Source organism: Argopecten irradians, chromosome 15, assembly GCF_041381155.1.
Source record: "Argopecten irradians isolate NY chromosome 15, Ai_NY, whole genome shotgun sequence".
Taxonomy (NCBI): domain Eukaryota; kingdom Metazoa; phylum Mollusca; class Bivalvia; order Pectinida; family Pectinidae; genus Argopecten; species Argopecten irradians.
This window is the reverse complement of record NC_091148.1, coordinates 19,369,900-19,388,323: the sequence shown is the minus strand read 5'-3', so window position 1 is coordinate 19,388,323 and position 18,424 is coordinate 19,369,900. Positions and strand designations below refer to the sequence as shown.

Here is an 18,424-nt window from a genome sequence, read left to right as displayed (position 1 = left end):
AAATGTATTTTGTATTTGCAAATAAAATGTATTTTGTATTTTCAATTTGAATTTCCAAATCCACGAGATTGTTACCTAGATATAACGAACTGTCAGAAAACATTTTACTTTGAAAATTCATAACGAACCAGCCAATCAGTGGGCGGGTAAGCTTTCTATCCTGGGTTCCTTGTTGTATACACAGCTCTAGGGGGCATTTCGAACCAGCCAACCGGTGGTCCGGACAATAATCTATCCTGGACCACAGGGGGCCCACTCAATGAAAATGAATGTTGTCATACATTTTTTTCTATTTGGTGGATGGACTGATGAGTATATATGACAGTCATGTGATTTTTTTTTTCGAAAAATACGAGATTTGAAAAATTATTGAAAAAACGGTATACCATGCAAAAGCATATAAACGATGTTTATATAGTCGAACGCAATATTTTAATCCAAAATTACCGGCGCTTTCTGACTTACAGAGGTATTCCGATACGTTTTAATATTCAAAATATCCGCGAAAACAAACGTATAGGAATATCTCCTACTAAACCCTGTGTCCTGGATCCACAAGGGGCGTTTCGAAAGTCCATTTTTTTCATAACTAACCAACGTCTTGACAAAATTTATATCCGGGGCGCAATCTTCTATACGCAAAGGGTGATTTCGATTTGAAGGTCTCTTTTTCATTTCTTTGTTATTCTCTATAATATGACAACACCTTACTATACACCATCATAGCGATGTTGTCATATGATGTATCTCACCGGTGGCATGCCGTTAATCGGAACTCCTCGGATACGATGTACAAAAATTACATCCGATGCGTTCCGAGTGGGGATGTTGTGGCTAAAAATAAACCACTATTCATGTAGGGTAATTGCTACCCGATAGAGGACCGTGTATCCCGATCTGTAAACAATATCTGTTGTTATCATATCTCCTAATAACCATGGGTACACGTAGAAGAGTCAAAATAATGTACTGGTTGGAAATGTTTATTCCCAGATAAAAGTGATTCCCTTAGATATGAAAACAATCTCAAACGCCCTTGTTTCATTTACAACAAATGTGACGTAAAAACAATCAGATAAATATTTACTCTAATTTTTTTTCTGATATCTTCTTGACAATTTAATTTAAACTTTTTTTCCACGCAAGTTGTACTAAAGACGTGCATTTATACATTATACATTACACTTTGACGAATTATCAAATGTCACATAGATATTGAAAATATCAAATATATATATTAAGCTAACTAAAAATGTTTTATAGCAAAAATAATATCGAGTATTAAACAGATATACACATACATAAATGTTTATCTCGTTTTTATAAAACAAATATGTTGTTTCATAAGCATTATCACTGCAACCTCAGTAAGACATAGTGTAACATTAGTTAACACAAGGGAATTTGATTTTTTACATACACGCAATATCATTTATCAAGCATATATTTATAAGATATTAAAGTCAATAATACGTTTCTACAAAATAAAATCCAAATCCATCAGAACCATTTAATATGTCCATCTTCACTTTGCTTTCATTAACTTTATTTACATTCGAAGTAGGAATGATTCTGAAGGGCATAAACGGGTTAAATGAAGTGAAACAGGGTGTCTAAATTAGATCACAATTCATGATTTCGACACAGTTCGTGTTCCTGCCTTCAAGCTATTTTTAAAATACCATCCAGATTATGTAAAGTAGATGTTCAATGGAAAACTAGTGATAAAAAACTACAGTTTGTAAATACGATCTATATAAGGGGAGTTCTCTTGATTTCCCCTGTGATTTCCCAGCATGCCCTCTGCTTCCGGTATATTCTTTTCCTCTATAACATCATCCCCAGTGCTCCAATCTGTTTTTCTGCGGGCTAGAAAGAAGTTAACACTATGTAAACATAACACAATAAGTGCACAAACAATTTGGAAAGTCGTCCGTTTAATCCGGAAGTCCTCTAAGTCATATTTTGCACATGCGCCCTGGTCCTTGCAGCTAGAACTCCAAATTCTACAGCTTGAGTCAACGATTCTCCCAAACACCATAGGAGCTGGCATCCAGCCTGTTCAACGATAATTGAGAAAATTGAGAAAAATGTATACTATCATCTCTTTATCAGGTTTCATATATATTCTTAATATTTAAATGTATAATTATTTTGTAAAACGATTTTTTTTTATTATTTTTGATATATTATATGATTTCCTACATCGATGCGTTTTAGTGGTAAATGTGTCAGCTTATACAGGGACGTGTTTATAGCTAGGATCATTTAAGCAAGGCTACTCAGAATAAACCATCGACCCATTTACACGTTCATATACAACTGCTTAAAGTAAAACGTGTATAATGACCCTAAAGAGCGAGCGTCCTTTCGTCAGATGTCAGAATTTGGCACCATTAAAGTCGTTAACGAAACAGATAGTTACGAAGGGTTATCAAGCAAAGGTTTTCAATATTTCATTTTGATATAAGAAACAGGCTCGAATGTGACTTTCTGTCTACATTTATCAGCCTTTCTTTCATAAATTATTATATTTAAAGATGCTCCATCGCTGACAAATAGTATTTTTTCACTATCAAAAACAGGAGCAGACGATTTAGTATTTTTCTTCAGTTACAAAAGTTACTTACTTTAGACCATTACCACCATTGAAAAGTTTGAGCTCCTAATTTTACATTAAGTTGAAATTTAAAAAAATAATTAATTGCATCCCGAAAAAATTCCGTGTCACTATATCCTATATGGAATGAAATAGTGATTGCGCATGCACCAAAGGCAAAATGAATTATTTCATTATATTTTTCGTGTTAATTAGAACAGATATATACACGATTACATGCCAATTATTATTCAAATGATGAATGCCATTTATGCTCTGTCGGCGGTGGAGCATCTTTAAGTAAGAACACACCAAAATATTTTCGGTATATTTTCTTACTGTTTTTGCTGATAAAAATACGAGTAATACAACTAAATCTGATTCCATACAATGAGATCAACGTAAATATTAACATTGTACATGGCTACCGCCAAATAATATCAGATCAGAACCAAATTAACGTTATTGTGATTAATAACCTTACCAAGTATGGAATGTAGGAATGAGGCTAGTCCTAATGCTAGCGGCTTGTGTTTGTCACTAACACTTCTGAAAAAAAAACCGATAAAAAAACAAAAAAATAATTTCAAATCCATCCGAATTCCCTTGAAATTGTTCTACAAGAAAAAAAACTTAGTTCAGTTGCTGGAGAGAAAATTCTTTCTCAGTACTAAAGATAGCAGCTTTTGTTTGTTAATAAAACTTCTGGAAAAACGTAATAGGAAAACGCAATTTCACATTCCTCTGAAATCCTTTGAAAATGTTGTATTATGATAGTCCAGTCATTGGAGAGAGAATATTTTTATAGAAATCTAAAATAGTGTGTACTTAGGTACAGTTTTTACGTTTGGTATGGTTGCTACGCAATATTTGATGAAGGTGATTGTGCTTTATCTTAAAGAAGCAAAGACCTTCAGAGCTACCGGAAATAAATACAATATCAAGGCAAAATGACTCTGACTGTGAAAATATTTTGGAGAAAAAAATAGACATTTCTGTCAACTATAAGTTTCAAAAAACAAAAATTATTTCAAAGCAATGCTTACCTAATCACAAATATAAATCCAGGCATAATTCCAATGCATCCTACCAACGATCCAATCAGCGTCATTGTTATAAAGCCGTACATGTTCCCAGTATTACAGTCTGAAGAACAGAGTCCGGGATTGGCTGTTGAATTACCTCCCACACATGCGCAATCTGTATAAATCTTAAACAGAAGTAATAACAAAAGTCTAATGTATAAGTTAACATTTGTATAACACTACATTATAGTCTGAATTACGATCGGTGAGTTTGTGTTTAGCTTACAGTTCAAACATGTTTATCGGTTTATTTTATTTATAATGTGTTTTGTAAAGATGTCTTTAAAGACCAGTGTCCAGTTGTTCAAATAGTGATTAGGCTAATCACAGTTAACGACAAATCAGAATAAAATGATTTCTGGATATACAAATTTTACACAATTTTATAGGAATCTTAAGAACTCCATTCTTCACTTACTTGCAGAGTTTAGTGAAGATGTAATTACCAGATGTTGCAGCAAATCAGAAATAAAAATTTCATTAATCATGTGAGTAAGCTAACCATGATTTGAACAACCGGGCCCAGAAGGAATAACTTGAATATGCAAATTCATGTGTGACTTAAATTGATTTTTTTTCGAATTTGAACTTTTCATATGTGTTTTTAGAAAATACCAAAACACACCAGTTTTTCTTTACCAGCACACCCCGCCTGACATGGCGAAAAGTAGTTCCGACCATCAGACCCACAGACAGGGAAATAGTCCGTGAAGTCACACCTACACTGTTCAGTACAGCTGCCGTTCATCGGCCTGTAAATAATAGTAATTCATATATATATTTTATAAACAAATCAACATGTCATTTAAATACAGTAAAATAAATAAGATGAGGTGAAAACTTTTGCGAATTGAAAACTTTGCGAATTGAAATCTCATTTAAGTTAATTGAGATCAAATTCCATTCGATTTTAATAAATGCTAATCTTTGAAAACTTGTTTTGGATTGAAAATCGCAAAACGAAGAAGCCGCGGAGGTATTGTAGTTTACATAATATATTTAAGATGTTACTTGCTATTTCTTTTTCGCTTTTCCTATTCTTCGAACTTTTTTCGAATTAAATTAATTTTTGATAAAACACATCAATTTCATTTTTATGTTAACTTATCACAAAAACTCACGTACATTCCGGCATTATAGTTGACAATCTGTGGATTTGAACAGCCAAGAAAGTAGAAGGTAAATAGTGTGATGGTAAAAATAAGCTTGGTAAACATGACACATTTGAGGCAGGTCAAAGGTGAAAACTTGAACTTGGACACTATGAATCCACCAATCAGCGTACCTAAGCTACCAGACAGGATTCCAATCGATCCTGTAAAACAAAATGCTATTGTTGTTTATACTTGTATGCTATTTTCATTTTTCGCTAGTCAAAGTGTCAGCGATTTCACCTTAGAACGAGAAAAATCTAATTTTAGCGGTTTTAAATTGTTGAAAAATGACATTTAAAGTGAACAGGATTGGAAAAATTCTTAATAATTCGTGGATTATATTTCCCCGATCATAGCAATGTTCCACTGAATCAGGAAAATATCATAACCGTGAAAATAATCGACAATACGGTATCCAAAGATTTTTTGGTGACTTATTGTTTTACTTCTACTAACAGTCAGGCTCATTAAAAGAAGTCCCAAGTTTAGGATCATTCAGTACATACTGACTATACTTCATATTCGCACTAGAACCCAAGCTCGGTGAAGGGCTAGTGGTAATAATTATCCATTTTTTCGAGTTCAACAGACAAGTACGTCCACACTGCATGGTAACGGGATCCGGCCCCGGTTGTTTGGTACATACTTCTGGAAAATCGTACCCAAAAAAATGATAGTGATACATGCTAAATCGCTTCAAAAACTCGATATTATTTCATTTGTTTATCGAAATCTATCAAAAAATTAGAAGAATGAAAGCGTCAAATTTTAATATGTCCCACAATTGTATGTGAAAATGAGAATGAAGTCTCCTTTTTTGTATCTAAACATGTAACCTGGATCTTTTTTCCGTACAAAATTGAAAAAAATGTGTGAAAATATCGGATGCCTTTCATTAAGATAAAATGTTGAATGAAGAATTAGGATAAAACAAAAACGATCAAAAACTTTTTTAATAATAAATACATCCTTTGTGCCATAATTGATGATGTTTAGTGAGCATGTTATGACTAAAGTGTACGTGTTTGGTACGCACAAAACTCCGGTTTGGTATTCATTAGTATACGTTTTGGTAATAGCAACCTGGTTAAAAATTGGAATCACAAAATAAAAACATAAGATAACTTAGTGACAGTTTTATCATTTCACGCAGTCAAATTCACACCAGCAGGAGCCGATACATAGTCACCATCATAGAAAATAATAACATTTGTATACATGTAAGTTTGTAACCTTGGTGTTTGGTAGCTGTTATATATAACTTCATATCAAAGTATATAACGGGGAAAGCCGGAAAAACCCCACTACATCATAAAAAATATGCAAGAATTAATCATTAAGCATTTTAAATACAAGTCAACACACTTTTATGCTTCCATACTCATGCGTAATTTTTAATCATGTTATTTCTTTTTTGTTATGTTATTGTATTTACCCCCAGGGGAGGAGACACGTTACCTTTGTGTTTTATCAACAGATGAACATTTTATCACATATACAATTAATATTGATGTCCTTCTATTTCTATACCAATTTATTAACATTGTAATCTCTCATTTTTGTTTACTTGGCAACATTGCACAGAAAAGTATCTAAGATTTTAAACGTCAAATACGGGATATGTGTAATACCAACAGCACACTCACTCTTCAAACTGCGGTAAAACATTTGAATTTGAAATATAACGGAAGTACCGTAATTTGTAATTACAACAGAGATACACTAGGACAAACAGCAGTCTCCAAAAATTCATTCACTCCTCCCATGCAACACATTGCATGTAAGAAAAGACTCTTAAGATGACCGTTACTGGTTATACGACGTTAAAGATGCTCCACCGCTGACGAATGGTACTTTTTCTCTATCAAAAATAGGAGCAGACGATTTAGTATTTTTCTTCAATTACAAAAGTTACTTATTTTACACCATTACCACCATTGAAAAGTTTGAACTTCTAATTTTACTTCAAGTTAAAAATATGAAAAATAATTAATTGCATCCTGAAAAAATCTGTGGCCCTATATCCTATATGGAATGAAATACTAATTGCGCATGCATCAAAGGCAAAATAAATTATTTTACATCATTTTTTATGTTAATGAGACATATATATATATATATATATACATGATTAAACACCATTTACTGTTCAAATAATGAACATCATGTATGCTGTGTCGGCGGTGGAGCATCTTTAAGCTTATGCAACCAACAAATCAAATCCAAAGAAAGTACCTACCCATTATCATATTTGCAATCCAAGTTGGTAATGAAAATTGAGTCTCCAGATATTTTGGTGTAAATGAAACGAACGCTGCAACGGCGAATACGTCGACACACCCGCACATAATAATCAGCATACACACCGGGTTCCGTAGAAGTTGATACAGACTAATCATAAAGTCTGAAAAAACAGCGGGCAAAACAACTGGCAAAAAGGCGGACATAGATACATCCATGGTGAAACAGATGCAAAATAATAAACAAAACTGAATAATTGTATTCAATACATAATATGTGCCGTATCGTTCATACTCAGGAATCAAAAAGAGCTTTTAACATGTAAATCATCACCAAAATTTACCAAATTTTTGAGAATTACATTACTTTTAATGCTAAGGTTCTAATTTTACAAATACAAATAAAAGCTGAATACTGCCAAAAATTATTTTTAATATTAAAACCCCCATTCAGTGAAATACACGTACATTGTAAGTACACACGGTCAGACCATGAAGCCAATTGCTGTCTACAATTTCATTGTCATATTTTTATAGTATTATCAGTAAAAAAGGATTTCTGCAGGTACCAAAAAAAAAGAGACGTAAGGTAAGATAATTAGAGTAATCGTGCCGTCGGAACGAAATATTAATTCATTGGACCTTGTCACCTTTGATGCTGAATTTCTTTGTCTCCCTAGGTTTCCAATCGTTCCGTTGTTTGAGCCTGCGCGGAAAGAGCAAGAGCGGAAGTCCAGCGAGTACAGCGAGTGACCCGAAAATGAGGAAGCCCAACCACCAGGCGCCAATCCATCGGGGATGATATGGCGAGATCGGCACAGCTAGCAATGCAAATAGTAAAGGATTACTTTGAATATATTTTTGTAAGATACAGAAATATAACACACGAAATATGTGTATAATCTAAATAAAACGCAAAGCAGTTTTCGATGACAGTGCACTTAAGTTTTTTGTGTTACATGTATATTTCTATAAAATTAAACATACCGGTATTCAACTAAATCTTGAAATTTTAATATTCCACCTGGAATTCCACTATTATTGATGGCCTTTTTTTATCTTAGAAATTATTACGCTGCCGTTTTAACCAATCAAACGCAACGTTATATACGGCGACGTCATTTTGTATTTCATTTGCTGATAAACATATATTTTAAGCCAATCTAAATGCTTGTTACAATCAAAATTAAATTATTAGCCTGAATGTGTACAATATACTGCTGATATCTACTTTAGAAGACTGTCACTCATTCGCCCGGGAACTTTCACAATGTACTGCTCTAGCATTTGCTTAAGAAGTTCCTAAATATTCTATGGGTGAATGATTAAAGGGAAACATAATCGTAAATAAGCATTTTCAGTATTTCTACTGAGAGTCGAGGCAAGGGCTATAGATATTTTGTTACACTTGCTACAAGGAGTTACACATCTCTTATTCTATTGTTAAAATAACCAACTTAACAATAATTTCATCATGAGTCCACAAATGGAACAAAATGTAAGACTGAAGAAGACGGAACTGAAAATACACGATCACATAACCTTTACAGTACATCTTTAACAACGATATCACAATGGAACACGAACATTATTTGAAACCTTCCAAAAACGCACTGCACACAGGCATACTTAAGATTTAGTGGAAAACTTGTAAAGAAACATAACGTTGTAAACCAGTGTCTATTCGCGACGACATATTTTTGTGCTTTTATACATTTTGGATGTTTTCGCGGAAATTTGATTCCAAGATTTTAACACCTGACTTCAAGATCATGAAATTGCCTTAAATCTAAAACAGACTTTAGTTTAGGCTCAACCAATCACAGATGACGTAACACAAAGTTATGTGATTTTTCTATTGGCTAAAGCAAAAACTTAAAGATGCTCCACCGCCTAGAGAGCATAAACGATACCCTTCATTTGAATAATAACTGTTGTATAACCGTGTTTATATGTGCCTAATTGACACAACAATGCATATAGAATAATTTGTATTGCTTTTGGTACATGCACAATCAGTACTTAATTCCATATAGGGCATAATGCAATGAATTTTTTTTGGGGGGGAGGGGGGCGCAAATAGTTATTTTTGATATCTTTATTTTGAATTTGAAATAAGAAGCTCAATATTTGCAGTGGTTGTAATGGTGTAAAAATATACTTATTCGTCTGGTTCTGTTTTCGATAAAAAGAAAAAAATAGCATTCGTCGGTGGTGGAACATCTTTAAGTCTAAGACTGTTTCGTGATTCTGGGGACTGGAGTACTACTTTACCTATATATTTTAAAACAGTTCGCGGATATTTATTTTAACGATCTCTTTTCGCTTGTGAAATTTAATCGCATGTAAAAATAAATGGTTGTTTAAGCTTATTTACGTTACCCGTTAATGTACCCACCGTCCAGTGTGACGTATATCCTGGTGAAAAGACCCCCGAGGCCGAAGGCTATAGCTGGACCAAATATACTCATACAGGAAATAATGCCTATAGATAGAACAAAAATTGAAATGATTTTACTGAATGTTGTGATTGATGTTTCAGTCCTTGTTTTTATGTAGTTTGTAGTGTTATCATAGTGGACACAATTATGTGATCGTGATCTGATTAGATTAAAACGATTTATTCTTTTGTAACGACTAAGCATCCGCTTAACTGTTCTTTAAAGAGAAGAATTACAACAATGATATAACTGGAATTAAAGAAGAAAAGGTCTTGGAATGGTAATTTTGTTTATAAAACACGTCTTGTAGTTTGAATGTTTGCTCGCCAGGTATTGCAAAAATAAAAACGTCAAAACTCTTAAAATGATATATGAGATAACATAAAGTTAGGTTACAATATTTCCCAACATTTTCATAAGTAAGACATAAAATTAGAAACATCACAAGCAAACAAAAAACCTTAATTTTAATGACATGTAGTGGTTTTACTGTGTCATTATAATGGGACCGGGTTCCCAAAAGGGGAAAACATAAGTTGATTTTAATAGAATTATGTTCAGCTGTGTTCGCCTTGTTTTTCTATTGTCAATGTATATATACTTACCTACGTATTGAGATGTTTTTGTCTTTACGCCATTGTCGTCTATGTACGTAGCAGACATCGGAGATCTCGGAGATTTGCTGATTCCTTGAAGAATCAAAGCAACAACCATAACAGCAAATGCAGTCTTGGTAAATCGGTTTGGCGCACCTATCTTGTCAGTCTCCGTAGAAAATTCGTCTGTACATACATCGGAAACATTTCCGGTTCCGGTTATGTTTGCCTCGCAAAGCTGTTGTGATTGGCCATAAAAGAGTTGCGGGGCTCTTTGAGATTTGTTCATTTTTCCGATTTCAGGTTTTAATGATTTGATTAAAAAGCCTGGTCGATTGTCTTCGGATATCGATCCAAAATAAGCTAATGAACACATGATGGCTGAAATACCGAAAAACATTGACGACAATGCAAGACTTCGAGGAATATGGAGCTTTCTGACAAAATGGCTGACTATTAAGGTGGTGGTTAGAAATCCAATGTCGTTACAACTCAAAAGCAAACCACTCTGATAACTAGAAAACCCGAAATATTTCTCTATGGTTGTCAGTTGTGACGACATATACGCGCTACATGTCGACGTCAGCAGAACTGCTATTCCGTAGACAAACGTAAATCCCGCGAGATTAGAACAATAGTTTAGTGTTTTGGGACGACATGACGCGATTCCGCATGTCATATCCGGGTCCATGTCCTTCCGAGATTGACTTGATATGTGAGGTCGGTCTAGATATCGTTTCGTCATTTTTCAACAATTGAAGTGTTTTTCCTGAAATAGATAATGCCGAGAAGGTAGTGTATACATCGATGATATATGATGTCTTAAAATAAGAAAGTAACCTATGATACCAGACTTCACCAATGGATAAAACTTCAACAATTACCAACAAGAAAACATGCATTTAAATATTTTCGAAAACTAATGTTTCATACACTAGAATTACAACAGTAAGATAAAACTTAATTTGCGCGTAGAACTTTTCGCGCTCGATTGTTTGTTTCTTTGATTAATTAACGTCCTTTTAACAGCCAGGGTCATGTTAGGACGACCTCCCATGTATGCGGCGAGTAGCGTAAGTGTAGTGCGAGGTGCATGTTTTATGAGACTGTGGTATGTTCGGTTGTCTTCTTGTGAAGTGCCCTTTTTATAGTGCTATATCACTGAAGCATGCCGCCGAAGACACCAAGCAACATACCTCTCCCGGTCACTTTATACTGACAACGGCGAACCAGTCGTCCTACTGCCGATTTGCTGAGTGCTAAGCAGGAGCAGAAACAACTTATTTTAAAGACGTTGGTGTGTCTCCGCCAGGGGACAGAACCAAAAGCCTACCTCACAGGGGCGAGCACTCAACAGAAGGCCAATGTGAGGCGGTATCAAGGAAGACGTTAGGAAGAATGAAGTCGGTAAGGAAAAAGAGAAAAGACAATATCCTACATTTAGACGCCGTTTACGATCATGCGATAGGGGCAGCGTGGTCGATGAAAAAAGCAACGTTTTCCATATTATTATTCATTGTTCATTTCCGTTAAGGAATAAAGTTCATTTACTGAATAAATATTGGTTTTAATGTCTATAATAAATTAGGTCATTAGATCGCGAAATTAACCCCACGCGTATAGTCTGTATGGAGGAAATTCGCGAACTTGAGCCCCTGCGAAAAATTGTACAGTACCATTAACGAACTATTTTGTATCTTTGGAATCTATATTTATCTCATCATAGATATTACTGAAAATGGGGTATTTCAATATTAAAATCTTCGATAGCGATGTAACTGTGATATGGCAAATAAAATGCTCGTGTACCTATATATAAACATTACCTGTGTGTGTTCCTTAGACCATAGAATAAACATGAATAAATGATAAATAAAGTTCTGTTCAACTATCCATCAGTTGGATAGTTGAAGTGTTGCAATGTTTGTTTGGGTTCAACAAGGGTTAAGTTGAAAACCACTCGTTGTCGTAGAATAGACCAGAGAAACAGCCTTCGGCCCTCGATAGGTGTGTTTTCTCTGGCCTATTCTACACCAACGAGTGGTTTATCCTATACATATTCTACAACTACAACAACTAAATAAACTTTGATATGTGGTGTTGAAATTTTTTCGGTCGATCACGAAAAATATTTCCGTAAAAAAATAATCCATTGACAAAGATAACTTTGATTTGAATGGTTCACATTCACACGTTAAAATAGTTAATTTTAATGTGTCGAATGATTTAAATAGATTATAGAAGCATATGCTTGTTCACTTGACCCAAATGTCTCTGTGTCGTGCATATGCTTATCGGTTTCAAACCTTGAACTTACAATGCATCAAACGCCGGTTTTGTTTGCAAAGCCGTATTGATAGCCGAAAAAAATCCCGAACACCATGCGGTTCATTTTCGTGTTGAATTCGTGTGTTCATCTTTCCCTTCGTAATGCTCGCGTCACACTGTCCCGATTTCGATATCCGATGGCCATACGAATATAATAATTTAAATTTCGTGTGAAAATAGTCCCGACCATGTGGTATTACCCGACATCTGCACTGAAATGATGCTTGAAGAAGACCATACGAATATACCCGAACCAAACACGAAATCAACGCGAAGATGTGTTTTTATAATGTAGGTGCGAAGGCTGAACGAAGGACACATAAAGCTGAGCGATGGCGACACGATGGTCATGCGACGGCGTCTTGTAAATAAGATGTGCTTACGAAGACAACACGATGTCCTCCGTCCTGAAAACTAAAAGCAAACATTACAATAGAATACAATTAAATATCGTTAAGGTAGTTTTCTTGTGAGGATTTTGACGTGAACTGATCCGTGTAAAGGGACGTAACTCTTTAGCAACATTGCTATGACGTAAACCATTTTTAAAATATTTTTTGTTATTAAGGTGTTAACTGTTAAAAAATGAACTTAATATGATGTTTCCATGAAGTCATAAATGTTTATTTTTTAGTTTTAGTGAAGAACAGTATTATTTTACGACATATCGTATATCGGTGCAATGGCCGGAAATGTAAACAATGTCTTCATGTGTGTGGTGAGAGTGACGTCTTTCAACCGTCATTAGGAGAATAATATAGAGTCAGTGCACTTATAATGTGACACTAGAAGAAAGATAAACATGAAACACCAAGATTTAGTTTATCGTGAAACTTTAATTAATAGCAAACTGACTTGTGACTAGACTGACAGACCAACTTGCAGTCGGGCAGTCGAGCTCATGATTATAAACTTGTCAACTGGACAGCTGCCCTGGAATGTTGACTGAGTGATCATGCTGATAATTAACGACAGTGTGTTTGGTGATACAGTCGCGGAAAATGAGCCCTGTCTTACATCGATATCACGTAATTGCCTCTAAGTACTAGTACGTAATGCTGACTGACACTGTTCAGAATATCTTAGGCTAACAAGTTATTCAAAGTGGCAAGATCTTCCAACTGACGGCAGTAAATAAGGTACACTGTAAATGTAAGTACATTTACATCTTTATTACATTATCTATAAACGCAATTATCAAATGCAGTATATTAACAATGTGTAAAACACTTATTTATTCTATAGCTAAAGTATTGTACATTGCACACAGGTACATGTACATACATTATATATGTAATATCCCCATCATCCCCTCCATACATATAGTTCAAGTACAGTTGAGTATATGCACAATGTGCACACATTCATTTATCAGATTTAGGTCTATAATTTATAAATAATACTAGGTTAGGGTATTAAGAAAAGAATAAAAACTTGTTCATCTCTTGTTTTTTTCTGAACTGATATTGTTGTAAAATTTATGAAAATAACAAATCATATTTCTTTGGCACATGGAAGGCCTAATGATATACATCTGTACATGTATGTTCTCATATTTTTGTTACAGAATGGCTGCAGGCACATCACAGTATTATTCGACTAGGAACCACTCCAGGAGCAAATTTGTGTTCAAAATGTGTGTACAAGAGGAAATGAAAATTTTGTGACCAAAAACATTTTCAGTTTTGGTACTCTAACAATTAATTTATCATAATGGTGTAAAATTTTCTTAGACATGTGTGCTACACATAATGTGAAAGAGGCATATATATTACCTGGTGTATGTTATCAGATGAAATTCTATGATGTGAAATAAATAAATCAATAATGCAGTATTGTGTTAGCTTCTTTCATGTTGGAGATATAGATATGAACTGTACATGTGTAATATAAGAGGAGCAGACAAATATATGACAAGACAAGGGTTCCAATCTCGGATCTCAAATTTACAGATAAACTACTGTACTTGTATCTAATACTGATCCAGAATCATTACACATGTACAGGGATAGTCTAGATTAAATTTCTTATTCTACTAATGAAGGCAATTCCTGGTGCAAAATCACTAATATATAGTACTTTCACATACAATGTACATATATAAATATACATATTAAAATAACAATAACAACAAAATTTCTTGCTAGCACTTTTGTTGTGTCATAATTGATGGCTCTTTACATATTCCTGGTATATACTTAATTAGCAGTAAGGCGGAGTAAATTAAACATGTGTTGATTAATTATCTATGTATACTAATAAACTGGATACAGAAGTCTGCAGCAGATGTGAAATGGAATTCTAATGATTTATAAAAGTTTCTAAAACTTATATTCACTATTCACATCATATTTAAAATGGATATTTCTTCTCGGACATTTCAATAGTTATGGCATTACACCATTCATTCTTCTTGTGAAAACAATAAAATGGTAAATACATATAGGTGAAATTAACAAAAAACTATAAAAAGAAAAGATAGTTTTTATTAAATTAATTTATTCAACATACTTACATAATTGTAAGTGTGTAAAATAAATATGAATATTATAACTAAGACCTGTACTTTATGTTTCTGTCATGTTAAAAGTGGCAAAATTTATTATTATATATTATTCTCAATGTCCTTAATTTGTATATGAAAAAAAACAATATAAATTTTGAAAACAAAATAATTATCTATATACTATTACTATTTTGAAAGAATAAAAAATGTTTGATGCTATGTCTGCATTAATTTGGACCAGGGGAGATAACTCTGTAATTTTTTGGTTTTCTCTTTTTTCATCATTATTTCTAAAGTTTCAACACTAACCTATTATTTTTTTTTCAAATATTTGTTCGTTTAGGTCTCTTTTATCATATGAAAAAAATTGGAGAAGATGTATTTACAACAATTTGGATAAATTTTAGTTTAAAAGCTAAAATAATGTATCTAAATCATGCGATACATAATCAATCATACCCGGATGAAAATAAGAAACAAATGGCAACACATGGATTTTCATTTACAATTTTTTGCTCAAACTTTGTAAATGACATAGTCATGAATCAATTTGAAGAAGAAGAAAATTAACCTGATAATTATATTTTGTTTATTTTTAATAACTATGGTTCATAATTGAATTTTTCATGGAAAATTGATGAAAAAAGTTTAAATAAGCAGGCATTTTCAAGAGGCTATAGAAAAAAAAACAAGCACACCAACATACATTTTTATTGCATTTTTTTGTTTGTCAATAACCCCTCCTTCAACAAAAGTCATAAGAAAATAGTATTTACAAGAAATGTTTGACCCCTCAGCAGAACACATCCTTAATGCACAACCAATTAGATTGTTTTAAGCACATATTGATAAAAAATGATTAAATCAAGTTAACAATTAATATTAAAAGCTTTTAAAAAGAATTTGAAATGTTCAGTGTTATTGATTCAATGTAGGCCTAATCTGGAATCAGTTAAAGTTTTAGACCCTGTTTAAACTAGTTTTTGGTTTGTCTATATATAGCTTCTGAGGTTTACTTCAACATAACGTAATTGATATAAAATGTCTATGCATTCTTACTAACCTTAGATATTGCGTTTACTCGTAAATTGTTGTGCTGTTGGTAATTTGTTTGGAATTGTAAAGCCGTCGTGAAGACATTGTATCTTAGTACGATGTCACCACGATAGAACTAAGGTGCTATCGAAGACAATGTAATTTCTAAAACTCAGAACCCAGAGGATATTTCTCAGTCATCCTATGTAACTGCAAAAATGACACATTACAATGAATACAGGAAAAATCAGACAGCTGCATTAATTATATTGTTTTAACATCAAGAGTAAAAGGAATTACTCTTGCAGACATAGAACTTGTTACAGATAAATCCCTAATATATTTATTTCGAGTTTATGAAGATATTCTTTTAGTCTGAAGATCCTTAATATAATCCAAATTACGCCTTTATGAAAACTATAACACTTATCATATCGAAATATTTCTTCCGCAAGTTCTATATTTTTTTTTAAATATTAAACGCTAATTTGATTTAACTAAATTATTATCAATATGTGCTTAAAACAATTTATTTGGTTGTGCTTAAGCAATATTTAATCGTTATGTTTGCTATTACTTTCCAGGACGGAGGACATCGTGTGGCCATCGCTCACCATTCGTGTGCCCTTCGTATCTGCATCCTTATAAAAACATACTCGCGCTGACTTCGTGTTTGGTTCGGATATATTCGTATGGCCTTCTTCAGGCATCGTATTTTCATCGGCTATCACTTTGGTGCAGACGTCGAGTAAGACGACGTTCGGGACGATTTTCACCCGAAATTGAAATTTCCATATCGGGACAGTGTGACACATGTCTATAAAGGACATGTTTTCTATTTCCATTAATTGCCCTTAATACACATGTATGCCTGTATCGATGAACGTGCATCTTTGATTTCCATGGGTTACAATCTCTACACTCCTGGAGTATGTCATAGAAAAGCACTACAGGAACACCAATGTGGTCAATCACAGGCCTGCAGAGACTCCCTTTGAATATTCACAGAGAGTGCCTAGCTTCAGACACATACATCGTTATTCGGTTCTTTTGATGTACATCTAAGGACAAAATCACCTGTTCGTTCGATATCACACACAAAACTTTCAATTTTGACTTGACATATTCCATGGCTAGAAACCGTAAGAGATCGTAACCCCTGGAAATCGAGGATGATGAACATGGGAATATATTGAATGTCAAATCAAAATAAACATCGACAAATTTACTTACCGCCTTCGATGTTGACTTGTCTGTCGCTGACCATCCGATAACTGATCTAATCTATTATCATCTCCGTGTTGTAACACTAACGGTGTTTGTAGCCGAAATACAGAGTAGGTTCACCTATTTATATTCTAGCTTGTTAACCTGTTCTCAAGGAATGAAAAACACATCTATATTAGTTAATAGACATGTAAATATACCACTGTTTAATCAGCTTGGATGACCGTTGTAATTCACAATACAAACTGTCATTCGAGTCTACAAAATACAAGTAACTATGCACTTTGTGTAGTGTAGTATATATTTACCAACAGCAATCAGCATATTTCGAATTGTCCTGTTTCTATTGGTTTGAGTATGGTAGGTGTACATATAATATGCATATAAAAATATATACTGTAAACCAACTTTCATTCGCGTGCGATGTACTTTCGCAAATTTTGTGTTCCAAGCAAATTCAAGAAAGTTTGTCTCCGCGAATTACCACCTACATCACATTTATTGATTATAATTTTCACTTAAGTTTGCGATCAGAAAAATCTTGTATTCGCGAACTTATTTTGAAATGAAATTCGCGAAATTTAAAAGCGACGAAATACAGTTTGTTTATAGTATGTATTACATATAAATATCTACAGTGTAATTAACGTTTTGATTGGTTCTACAATCCATAGTTCTTATTGTGACGTCACCGAATATCACGAGCAAACGCCCTGTAAATGTTTTTTTTTTCAGTTAAAAGAAAATCATTCTTTAACGTACATTTAAGGCGAATACGTGTCTCACCATAATACATCATTCAAGTCCGAGATGGGTTTCGATCCTGTAATATGAAGAAGACTGCAGACAAGTAGGCATACATTTAGCGCCGACGCGCAATATTTTATTTGTATCAGTCCTCGTTGACTGTTAATAGCAAGTTAATTTAATCAAGCAAACAGACATATCCTTTGAGCTATAATACAGTAACACACGGATAAAAATTAAATTTAATTCTTAGATGTAAATATTACTTTTATCTAGACTTTATTTACTGATTTATTTTATATTCTTATGAGTATAAAATTCTTTTCATAATTTTAAACGTCTCCAATGTTCGCAGGTCCCTGTGGTTGTATTACGTGTGTATACATGAACCTACGTGACATGACAGATAGCAGGTGTCTGAACAACAAAGATATGAAGGGCAAGACTTAGACCGTATCACCAGTAT

The 18,424-nt window shown here is 33.6% G+C and overlaps 2 protein-coding genes across 3 annotated transcripts in view; one reads left to right on the top strand and one right to left on the bottom strand.

Moving 5' to 3' along the window:
- Nucleotides 1-7,846, top strand: part of LOC138309810 (uncharacterized) — a 60,854-nt gene extending 53,008 nt beyond the window's left edge. Inside the window, exon 14 of the mRNA XM_069251032.1 lies at nt 7,759-7,846. Coding sequence (XP_069107133.1) covers nt 7,759-7,782 — 24 coding nt within the window. The 3' untranslated portion in view covers nt 7,783-7,846. The remainder of the gene's footprint in view (nt 1-7,758) is intronic.
- LOC138309809 (solute carrier organic anion transporter family member 2A1-like) lies at nt 19-17,498 on the bottom strand. 2 transcript variants are annotated; one of them, XM_069251030.1, is made up of 10 exons: nt 17,218-17,498; nt 10,125-10,884; nt 9,477-9,563; nt 7,729-7,899; nt 7,078-7,242; nt 4,810-4,999; nt 4,310-4,436; nt 3,646-3,809; nt 3,084-3,148; nt 19-2,058 (listed from the first exon to the last, which is right to left on the bottom strand). In XM_069251030.1, exons 2-10 carry the CDS (start codon nt 10,858-10,860, stop codon nt 1,733-1,735), a joined length of 2,031 nt encoding a protein of 676 aa, XP_069107131.1. In that variant the 5' UTR covers nt 10,861-10,884; nt 17,218-17,498; the 3' UTR covers nt 19-1,732. The 2 variants fall into 2 exon arrangements, with proteins under 2 accessions (XP_069107131.1, XP_069107132.1); XM_069251031.1 differs by lacking the exon at nt 17,218-17,498 and adding an exon at nt 12,433-13,146.
- Between the last annotated feature and the right edge of the window lie 926 nt (nt 17,499-18,424).

What these genes read in the sequence shown, in the direction of transcription:
- LOC138309809 (XM_069251030.1), bottom strand. Translation starts at nt 10,860, where the DNA reads ATGACGAAACGATATCTAGACCGACCTCACATATCAAGTCAATCTCGG. An exon ending in GATTGCAAATATGATAATGG is followed by an intron (nt 5,000 to 7,077) that starts GTAGGTACTTTC and finishes TTTGTTTTACAG; the next exon opens with GATCGATTGGAATCCTGTCT. An exon ending in ATTCCTACATTCCATACTTG is followed by an intron (nt 2,059 to 3,083) that starts GTAAGGTTATTA and finishes ATCGTTGAACAG; the next exon opens with GCTGGATGCCAGCTCCTATG.